Here is an 11,771-nt window from a genome sequence, read left to right as displayed (position 1 = left end):
ATCTCACTGCAGGATCAGGCAGAAGGAGAAGGCACAGTGTGAGGGATAATGATCTTATTGAAGTACTGGTATCCAAAATTATTGTAAAGCGAGAAATAAAAAATGACTGGCTGAGTCAGGTGCATCTAGTTCATGTGGGGATGGGTGCCTTAGGAATGTTATTCCTAACTTATAGCTTCTTGCATAATATGTTTTTCTCCAAAAGTGAATGTGGGTCCATGCTTCATTTGCAAGACTGGTTGGAGTCCCTCTGGTAAGTCTTTGATCCAGACTCATGAACCAGTAGCAGAGCAGTGAATATCTGCTCCTGTATGGGACACTGTGCTTCCAACCATCAGTTCTTTTCTAACCTTTGATGATGTCAGGAATCAGTGAATACCATTGAAATGCTCCTGGGGTGCAGGTGAGTCCCGGCAGGTGGATTCCATCATCGTCAAAGATTAGAAAAGAAAGAATGGTCACTTACCTGTATAGTAACCATTGTTCTTCGAGTGAGTGTGCCCACATACATTCCACTGCAGGGGTCTGTGTGCACAGTGCTTTTGAGTTGGAAACTTTTGCCAGGCAAGGGCATAAAAGGGGCGCCCACCGCCTCTCTCTCAGTTCCTTCTCACTGCCCATGGCGAGAGTTGGAGGTCCCTGTAGCATTTGCATCAGTTAGCCAGCATTTTATAGTTTTAGTGTTTATAGTCAGTAGTATTTAGTACTTAGTTAGTTATAGTTTAGCAGTTTCCTGGAGGATTTTGGTATGAAAAATTCCCCAGGTTTTGAGCAGTGTGCCACAGGCAGGGCTGTTATCCCTGTCGCAGATTTGTCTTGGTGAGGGCCAGGTGAGGGATAAATGCCCTATTTGTACCTTGTTCCGCGCCAGGACTAAAAAACAGAGACTTTCCTCTAAAAAGCAACAGAGAGTCCTGTGGCACCTTTAAGACTAACAGATGTATTGAAGCATAAACTTTTGTGGTGCGTCTGACGAAGTGGGTATTCACCAATGAAAGCTTATGCTCCAATACATCTGTTAGTCTTAAAGGTGCCACAGGACTCTCTGTTGCTTTTTACAGATCCAGACTAACACGGCTACCCCTCTGATACTTTCCTCTAAAAGGTCGCCTCATGAAAGAATTGAGGCATCCTGCACTGGTGCCAAGCCCCGATCACGAGGAAGGGAAGTCAAAATCAACCAGGTGTCCCCTCCAGTTGTTTCACAAGTCTGGTGACAAGCATCACACTTTTAATCTTCACCGCCAGCCTCGTTGAAGCGCTCCAGGCATTCTGACATTTACAAGAGCACAAAGTTTCAGGCCTCTCCCAAGCTTTCTGGTGAGTCTTCTGGCATGAGATCAAGGCTTCACAAATCCAAGTGCAGTCCCGTCTGAGGCGCCATCAATAACTCTGGCTCCTTCGGGGCTGTTGAGACTGATATGTTCACGCGTGCCGGGTCCTTCTTCCTCCTTTCAGATGATTCGCTCTGTCTTGGCTCCAGTCTTGCTAAAGTCTCTCCTAACTGTTCAGTCCACCAGGGCTCAGTCCACTTCGTCAGCCTTTCTGGGCAATGTTCCAATAGCTGACATCTGCAAGGCAGCGATGTGGTTGTCTTGCATACCTTACGCCATCACTCAAGTCTCTTGTGGCGAAGCCAACTCTGGCAAGTTGGCGTTACACTCTCTGTTCAGAAGATCTGAAGCCCCTCCTCCTGTAAGGGAAATGCTGATGTATATGTATATTTGCACAATCACTTGACGGAGAAAAATGGTTACTTACCTGTACAGTAACTGTTGTTCATCCAGCAACTCTCCCCCCTTCCCAGCTACTTCAGACGTTACAAACAGAGGTGTGAAGGAATGGCAAGAGAGATGGTGGACATGCCTCTTTTATGCCCTCACCTAAAACCAGGAGGAGAGCAGGAGCACATGCACAGTCTACTGGTACTGCTGGCAAAAGTCTCTGACTCGATTGCATTGGGTGCCCAAACACCTGCCGTGCAATGTATGTGTGCACAACACATCTGGAAGCACAACAGTTCCTGTACAGGTAAATCACCGTTTTTCTTTTCTAACCTGTGATGACGATGGAATCCTACTGCCTTGACTCACTCACACACAGTGGCAGCTCAAAGGTATTCACAGAATCCTGACTTGCACCCTCCACTCTCTGATGGCTCAGGCACAGTCTGGCCCGATCCTATTAGAAAGGGATGGTTTATTTAAGGCACTAGGGACTATCAGAGTTCCGTGGGTTGGGGGGGGGAGGTAGATGGGATGTGCCAGCCTATTACTTGCTGGTGAACATAATTTTCACTAGGTAACATGGTCCTTAGTATGTGGCTCTGTTAGGAGAATAAGAGTTACAGATTTCATTCCAATTCATTGCAAGGGGTGGAAGAAATTATGACAGGTTATTGGAAGTAGGCCCCTTGGATAAGAAATGGGGGATTTTATACTCTCCGTGTCATTTGTTCCTTTGATCCTTGCGTATAGTTTTTGCAACTGTTTAGGGCCAAAGTGAAGTTTGGGTGGGTGGTGATAGTCAGGTGGGCTTGGAATGAATGATGAAAGATTGTGTCGCTGTGGGAAACAGGGTGAATCTCTTAACTGCTCATTTCCAGATATTCTAAATTTTTTTGGGGGGGAGGGAGGTTAAAGGGTGTAAAGATGTTGTCAAGGCCAGGATTTTGGCCCTGCTCCACTCCCATTGCGCTCCTTTAGCAGAGCAAACAGGATGGAAAATGGGCTTAATCAACCACTGGGGATTCTCCTTGTGTAGAAGATTCTCTGGGTGTCGTGACTGTGACAGAACAGGGAGAGCAGTCTTGTGGGAGGAGAAAAGGTGGCCCTAGTACATTATGGCCCAGTGATCCTGGACTAGCAGAATGGCCCCTAATGATAAAATTAGCTGGCTGGGATAAATTAGAGCATCTCTGATGCTGTGGAGAGCGAAAAGGATCACCACAAAATCATTCCTAACAGTGAATATAATGAGTAGACCCATCCCTGTTCTTGGGGACAACTCAGGAAACAACAACAACAAAAAACTGATAGTGAGGTGAAATGTTCCTGCTGGTATCCTGATCCCATAGATGAGACGGGAGTATCCCCCGTTTCAGAGCCCCTGAGAGATCCTCATCAGTGAGAAGAGGACCCTTTCCCGGGAAGGAGGGAGAGTCTGTGGATCTACAGGATATAGCTACATCAGTACTTCCCATCGGAGGGCAACCTGTCTTAACCAGTCATAATGCTGGTGCCTCCCTGTGCAACTACATTCCTCATCTCCATTCCCCTTTCCCTCCTCTGACCTTCCCCCGTCCTCATCCCTCTCCTGCCATTTCCCTACGAATGTTAACACTACTATAGATATAAAACGTTGTTTCTGTTACCCAGCAAAGGGGATCATTAGCGCTGACATTTTTATTTGCTGCGATACACATTGCAATACGTTGGTTATTGTTTATTTATTTAAAGACCCAACTTAAAAAAAAAGAATATAACTGGAAACTAATAGAACATGCTGAGAGCAACACATTCCCCACAGAACTGAAATTACAGCTGGGCGAAAACTTTATCGGCTGAAAAATTCAGTTTTGGTCGACCCAAAACTATTTGTGAATTCGCTCAAGAGTCTGAGCCCACCAGACTCTTGGTGCTATTCACAAAATGGCCAGAGGAGGGGGTTAGCTGTGCTGATGCCACCTTTTAAGTGTAGACCTGCCCAGAGTTCTACACAGGGATCTCTGCAGCTTTCAGACTGGGCTCAAGAATAAAAGAAAGGAAGAAAGCTTTTTCCATTATCTCTTGATCTAGGTTGGCCAATCCACCCGTAGTTTATCATAGAATCATAGAATATCAGGGTTGGAAGGGACCTCAGGAGGTTCTAGTCCAACCCCCTGCTCAAAGCAGGACCAATTCCCAACTAAATCATCCCAGCCAGGGCTTTGTCAAGCCTGACCTTAGAAACCTCATCTCTGCCTTTCCTTTCTCTGATAGCAAGAGTACAGGATGGAGCAGCTGTAGGGTGACCAGACAGCAAGTGTGAAAAATCGGGACAAAGGGGTGGGGGGTAATAGGAACCTATATAAGAAAAAGACCCAAAAATCGGGACTGTCCCTATAAAATCGGGATATCTGGTCACCCTAAGCAGCTGGCTCTGTAGCAGCTACTGATGCTCTGTTTTGGCAGCCTGCAGAGATCACTGCACAGGGATGTTTACCCTAATATTACTGTAGAGGGTGAATTCCCATTTCGCCTTGAGTGCCTTCAGCCATGGGTACTGTTATGTCTACCTTAGATTTAGACTATGAGCTCCTTGAGGTTGAGACCATGTTTTTCTCGTTGTTTGTACAGGATGGAGTATTCTGACAGCATTCAGTAAAACTAAGTTAAGTTTCCAGAGAGTGAAAATCTTGCCCCCATGCATCCATTTCTGACAGTAGCTCAGCCACCACTAGTGTTTGCATTCTTCTACAAAAAGGCTCATAATTGACTAATTAACTACATGAATGAGATTCATGGTAAGCATATCCCTCTCACCTTGGATGTCTGCATTAAGCACCATATAAAGCAGGCCCCAGCACAGGGTAGTGATTAAGGTCTCAGATCCACCCAAGAAAAAGTCAAATATAATCTGAACCAAGTTGTCTTCATCATATGTAGATTTGGGTAGATCTTTAGAAAAGCTGAGGGTAGAGGACAGGAGATGTAACAGTTAATGGGATTCCATTGCTCTCTATCCCTGCAATGTGCACTGTCCAGGATATTCCAAAACAAAAAATACTTCTAAAAGGATATTCGAATCGATTGACTTATACAAAGAGATTTGCAAATAGTTTAGCAAGTAAACATGGGGTATTTACTCCACTGTTATTCCGGTGACCAGACTATTTGTTGTCCACAAGCACTGGACTGTTGGCTTAATCATGCAAATGTTAATATATTTGGAAAGCTCTGTGAATATTAGTAGAGCAAGTGCTCATCTGAAAACGTGTTCTTCATTATTCCTCACTTGTTATTCTCCTCTCACTCCAGCATGCCGTCAAGAACTACAGATAACAAACAGTGAACGGTGGATCATCTTGAGTTGGGGGTTCTCAAGTGGGAGAGCTGCAGACAGGCTCAGGGGGCGAAGACCATCTTCACTTTGTCTATGACTAGACTGGAGATGGGAGCGCCGCAAAACTTGTTCCTGTTTTAATACGGGAGCTCAATACAGGAAAGGTTGAGAGCCACTGGTCTAAATGAACAACTGCTGAAATCTGTTCACAAACTATTCAGTGCCTTTGTTTGTAGAAGCCAGGGAGCGGCTCTGTGACGAAGTGGGAATGTTCTTAATGTTTTCTCTAAATACTGTGTGGGTGCCTCAGTTTCCCCTATGCATTTCTTAAGTATCTAGGTGGTGAGATAAGGGTGTGCGATTGTTGCAGGGCCCTAGAGGGCAGGGGTGTGCAAGGGTCCGCACAGAAAATGGCCGACACCCTGTCTCCTGGCAACTGATAGCCTGGGCCCCTCCCCTGCAAAGGTGCCAACTGAAGGTGTTGGAGAACAAAGAGATCGGGTGATCTCCTGGCCCAGGAAAGAGACAAAGGCCAGAGAGGAGGGGCTGGAGAGTTTCAGTTTGGGGTTGGCTGGGAAAATGGAGGGGAGGCCAGACAGACCTCCTGGCCTCCCTTGGCCCCCCAAGATGGACCTAACTGAGGGGGTCCTGTTGTCTGTACCTGCAAGACCTGTCTTGGACTGTGTTCCTGTCATCTAAATAAACCTTCTGTTTTACTGGCCTGCTGAGAGTCACGGTGAATCGCAGGAAGCCAAGGGTGCAGGGCCTTGTCTTCCCCAACTCAGTGACAGGCTCCTCAGCTGTTGTCAATTATCATAGCCCCATTGAATTCCCATCTCCACTTCTACAATGATCAACGCCCCCCACAACACACTTTGCAAGGTCCATGGATCTTACACATGCCTATCACAACATGTGGCATAAGTGCACTCAATGCCCCAATAACAACTATGTGAGTGAAACCAGACAATCACTGCGCTCTCGAATGAACTCACGCAGGAAAATGAGACAAGACACAAACATCCCATCACCTACGGGTGAACACTTTTCACAAAGCAATCGCTCTGTATCTGACCTATCCGTCCTCTTCCACAAAGGAAACCTGCATAACACCTTCAGAAGAGAGCCTGGGAGAGAGGACTATTTAAACAGAGCTGTTGACTCGGTCAGGGGAGGAGACCTCACCAGGAGAAAGGAGTGGGGGAGTTCCCTCTCTGGGAGAGGCCTGGTGAAGTCAGGTTGGAAGAGGCCCACAGGGAGCAGACCAGCAGGCTGGCTCAGTGGGACCCCAAGAAAGAGTTGAGCACTAGGTCCAGAACAGAAGTGGATTACTTGAGACTTCCGACTACACCTAGACATTTTATTACCCTGGAAGGGGTTTGGACTTGCATGTCTCAGTTGGAGGGCTGAATGGCATGCAAAGGCAGATGGCCTGCAAGGGGCACTGGAGATGAAAACTAACAACTTTGTGCCCTGGTGGTGAGTCTGCCTCCCATTACAGCTACATCTCTCAGGGGTGGGGATTTTTCACATCCCTGAGAGAGAGCTTGCTGATGGTTGTTTTCAGCGTAGACCAGGCTACGTCTTCACTGTCCAAAAGGTGTTTTTTTCCAGGGAAATAACTAACACCTGACAGTTATGTTGCTGTAAAATCCAGCGGAGACAAGGCATCTGTAGTTTTTACTGCCTGGTAGCTAGGCAAGGTCAGCACTGTACTCCACGCCTGTGGTTGACCTGGCGTAGTGGTAATGCCAGGATTTTACAGTGGGATAGGTAAAGAACAGTAGCAACCTGCAGTAAAAACAGGCCTTCTTTTGGCAACGAAGACAGAGCCTGAGGGACTGATGGTCGGGGGGCACTGCACTGGGACTGTGTGTTTGCTGATAAAGATGTTGTAGTGATTTCTGGGGAAATTGCTGCCTCCCCTAAGGCTGTGGGAGGGTGCTTCACCCCAAAGCAAGGTGTGAGGGTTTGGAATGAACTACTACACAGAGCAACTCCACCGGAGAAGCGCTAACACTGGAAGTAAAAAGAGGTTCGATGCCATTGGTGACATAATATTGTTACTTCCCAGGAACGTGGGTGGCTGCCAGTGTCAGCCTTGAAAATGACAATTTGCAATAAAAACTTTACTGTTCAGTACAACTCCCAGTTTACTCATCGCCACGTGATCTTCTGCACACTGAAATAAATGAGGACTGAAAATTGTCAAAGTAACGTCCCTTATCCATCTCTCTCTACCCCAGGGGCGGCTCCAGGCACCAGCGCAGCAAGCGAGTGCCTGGGGCGGGGGGCGGCGTGCAGGTCACCATAAGGGCGGCAGTCAGGCAGCCTTCGGCGGCATGTCCCGCGGCTTCAGTGCTGAAGGCACAGGACCGGCAGATCACCCGCTGAATCTGCCTGACTGCCGTGCTTGGGGCAGCAAAAAATATAGAGCCGCCCCTGCTCTACCTGATGAAGAGAGATTGAGACATGCAACCGAATCAATGGCTTCCTCCTTGCAGGGCACTGTCGTTTCCTCAAATTTAGCCTCTGTCCTGTATGACCCTGAGCAATGGGAGACACCTCGACAGTTCAACCCAGGTCACTTCCTGGACAAGGATGGAGACTTTGAGAGCCAAGAAGTGTTCTTACCATTTTCAACAGGTAAATGCACTCACAGGTGCTGACTTTTTTTCTCCAGTGGGTGCCCTGCTCCACCTCTTCCCCCGAGGCCCTGCCCTCGCTCTGCCTCTTCCTGCCCCCACTCCGTCCCCTCTCCTGAGGGCCCCCCCCCCACAGGCCCGACACTCGTTCCTCTCTGCCTCCCTCAAGCACCTCCTGCCACACACTCACTGCTCCGCTGACCACCCTGGGGCCAGGGCCGGCTCCAGCTTTTTTGCCGCCCCAAGCGGCGAAGCGGGGAAAAAGAAAAAAAAAAAGGAAAGATAAAGCCGCAATCGGCGGCACTTCGGTGACAGCTCCGCCGCACCGCTTTCATTTTTCAGCGGCAATTTGGCGGCGGGTCCTTCGCTCCGAGAGGGACTGAGGGACCCGCTGCCGAATTGCCACCGAAGATCTGGACGTGCCGCCCCTTTCCATGGGCCGCCCCAAGCACCTGCTTCCTTCGCCGGTGCCTGGAGCCGTCCCTGCTTGCAACCTCATTGCTGGAAAAACACAGGCATGGCACACAGAGTGATCGGCCACTCCGAGACCTGGCAAATCTGTACTAGCATCGGGCTGTTTAGGGCATTGCTTTTAACTGCTCCTTTGACCAGGCGTACACTTGTATTGCCACATATACAGTCTTGGCCAGCTGGGCCAGACTCTTATTAGACAGGAGGCAAAAAGGGAGAGGGGTAGGAAAGAGAAGAAGAAATAAGGTGAGGAAGGAAAAGGACACACAAAGGGGTTGGGGGGAGATGACAAAGTCTCACACCTACAATTGGAGCCAGATTTAGTGGCTGGATTTTCTAAAGAGCTCAGCACATTGGTTGCTCTCTTGAAAATCTGATCCCAGTTGTGGGTGTTGAACATTTTATAAAATCTTTCCCCGTGATATCATGAAAATCTGGCCCCACATGCTCACTGTGGACAAAACCTTTCCCCTCCCAGCTCTATTCCCCTGCATCATCAGCCACCTAACGTGTATCTTCCTCCCTACAGACTTCCTGAAGTCTGCCAGACAGGTGCCCCTTTGATGGGCTTCGTAAAACCTGATGGGGCAGGACTCCCTCTTCTGCACAGTTTATACACCACCACACTTTAAATTATGGAACAACAGGTGTGGCAGATGACTAGATTTGGTTTTTCAGTACATATACATCCTTCTAAACATTTATTTAATGGGAAGTCTAAAAAATAAGCCAGCGCTTTAAGGGTCAAATCCAATATATTTAAACATTTCTACAATATGAAAATGTATTCCTTCTTCCTCTTCATGAGGCAGAAATACTGTCCTCAGTGTTGTTTAATTCTTATGCACATCAAGGTTCCATATACATTTGACACAATCCCTATTTAAAAATGACAGAATGATCCAAGTTGACTTTCATATCTCCAGTTCTTAAGATAAAACTTTCTTTAGCATGAAAAAAAAAAACCTACCTTATACTACCAATAAATGCAACTAATTTTCCCTGTCAGCTTATTAGTCCATTAGTTAGTTATCTGGAAATACATACCTTATTGAGGCTGTCATGATCAACTTTAAAGTTCAGCTGCCACAAGCTTCCAAGAATGGGGAATGGGGTTGGTCCCGGAGGAAGGCGTCTATGTGCCCATTGCAACTTCAGAAACTGCACTATCAGGAGAAACACAACCAGCCCTATGAGAGTCTCGCATATTGTCAGCATTTTGCTGGTGCTTTATAGGGTTACTCTCTGAAAAGTCTGTTGCAGATATACAGGCTGAACCCTCTTTCTTGCTTTAATAAGCTCTGTGTATCTCTCCAATCTCCCTCCCGCCCTGTTCTTAGAGTCCTAGGATGTTCACCTTCTAGAGTGCGTTTAATATATCGTTATTATGTTGTGTTAGGTTAAACCTCATGGAAACTGGTGGGCATAACAGCTATCCTTCATTGGGATAAAAGTATGAAACAGCTAATCTCCTTTATAGCTGAAGCAATAGGAGCCTCCACCCAAAACACAGGCGCATATGAGACACTTTTACAGAACTTTTAGCGCTCAGTAGCAGGGTCCGCACGGCCAGTCAGTGTGTGGCGTGGCAGGCTAGGCCACGGTAGACTTACACCCCAGCTTGCCACATGTTAACGGGCCTTATAGACATGCCTTTGAGGACCTGTGGCATTTGCCATGGAACCTGAGTCTTTCCTGGCACCAGCCCACCAGAAGAGGAAGAAACACTAGTGAGGAAGATGGACGCTGATCATCATGATTGCTGTCAGTACAGCTCTGTGTCTAATACATATAGTGGGAAAGGGGATTCTAATCTGGTTCATGACAGAATTGTACTGAAAGGGGTTAGTGGCTGCCATCAACCACAGACCTGATTGAAATTGATTCATAGATTCTAGGACTGGAAGGGACCTCGAGAGGTCATCGAGTCCAGTCCCCTGCCCGCATGGCAGGACCAAATACTGTCTAGACCATCCCTGATAGACATTTATCTAACCTACTCTTAAATATCTCCAGAGATGGAGATTCCACAACCTCCCTAGGCAATTTATTCCAGTGTTTAACCACCCTGACAGTTAGGAACTTTTTCCTAATGTCCAACCTAGACCTCCCTTGCTGCAGTTTAAGCCCATTGCTTCTTGTTCTATCCTCAGAGGCTAAGGTGAACAAGTTTTCTCCCTCCTCCTTATGACACCCTTTTAGATACCTGAAAACTGCTATCATGTCCCCTCTCAGTCTTCTCTTTTCCAAACTAAACAAACCCAATTCTTTCAGCCTTGCTTCATAGGTCATGTTCTCAAGACCTTTAATCATTCTTGTTGCTCTTCTCTGGACCCTTTCCAATTTCTCCACATCTTTCTTGAAATGCGGTGCCCAGAACTGGACACAATACTCCAGCTGAGGCCTAACCAGCGCAGAGTAGAGCGGAAGAATGACTTCTCGTGTCTTGCTCACAACACACCTGTTAATACATCCCAGAATCATGTTTGCTTTTTTTGCAACAGCATCACACTGTTGACTCATATTTAGCTTGTGGTCCACTATAACCCCTAGATCCCTTTCTGCCGTACTCCTTCCTAGACAGTCTCTTCCCATTCTGTATGTGTGAAACTGATTTTTTCTTCCTAAGTGGAGCACTTTGCATTTGTCTTTGTTAAACTTCATCCTGTTTAACTCAGACCATTTCTCCAATTTGTCCAGATCATTTTGAATTATGACCCTGTCCTCCAAAGCAGTTGCAATCCCTCCCAGTTTGGTATCATCCGCAAACTTAATAAGCGTACTTTCTATGCCAATATCTAAGTCGTTAATGAAGATATTGAACAGAGCCGGTCCCAAAACAGACCCCTGCGGAACCCCACTCGTTATGCCTTTCTAGCAGGATTGGGAACCATTAATAACAACTCTCTGAGTACAGTTATCCAGCCAGTTATGCACCCACCTTATAGTAGCCCCATCTAAATTGTATTTGCCTAGTTTGTCGATAAGAATATCGTGCGAGACCGTATCAAATGCCTTACTAAAGTCTAGGTATACCACATCCACAGCTTCTCCCTTATCCACAAGACTCGTTATCCTATCAAAGAAAGCTATCAGATTGGTTTGACATGATTTGTTCTTTACAAATCCATGCTGGCTATTCCCTATCACCTTACCACCTTCCAAGTGTTTGCAGATGATTTCCTTAATTACTTGCTCCATTATCTTCCCTGGCACAGAAGTTAAACTAACTGGTCTGTAGTTTCCTGGGTTGTTTTTATTTCCCTTTTTATAGATGGGCACTATATTTGCCCTTTTCCAGTCTTCTGGAATCTCTCCCGTCTCCCATGATTTTCCAAAGATAACAGCTAGAGGCTCAGATACCTCCTCTATTAACTCCTTGAGTATTCTAGGATGCATTTCATCAGGCCCTGGTGACTTGCAGGCATCTAACTTTTCTAAGTGATTTTTAACTTGTTCTTTTTTTATTTTATCTGCTAAACCTACCCCCTTCCCATTAGCATTCACGATGTTAGGCATTCCTTCCGACTTCTCGGTGAAGACCGAAACAAAGAAGTCATTAAGCATCTCTGCCATTTCCAAGTTTCCTGTTACTGTTTCTCCCTCTTCACT

At 46.6% G+C, this 11,771-nt stretch overlaps 1 protein-coding gene across 1 annotated transcript in view; it reads left to right on the top strand.

Moving 5' to 3' along the window:
- Positions 1-7,529: 7,529 nt before the first annotated feature.
- The window catches only part of LOC112116665 (cytochrome P450 2J5-like), a 32,027-nt gene continuing 27,785 nt past the window's right edge, over positions 7,530-11,771 (top strand). The window contains exon 1 of the mRNA XM_026649931.1: positions 7,530-7,689. Coding sequence (XP_026505716.1) covers positions 7,530-7,689 — 160 coding nt within the window. The remainder of the gene's footprint in view (positions 7,690-11,771) is intronic.

Source organism: Terrapene carolina, unplaced genomic scaffold, assembly GCF_002925995.2.
Source record: "Terrapene carolina triunguis isolate 2854851 unplaced genomic scaffold, T_m_triunguis-2.0 Scaffold88, whole genome shotgun sequence".
Lineage (NCBI taxonomy): Eukaryota > Metazoa > Chordata > Testudines > Emydidae > Terrapene > Terrapene triunguis.
Note: the sequence above shows the minus strand (reverse complement) of the source record. Positions and strands in the feature narration are given on the sequence as shown.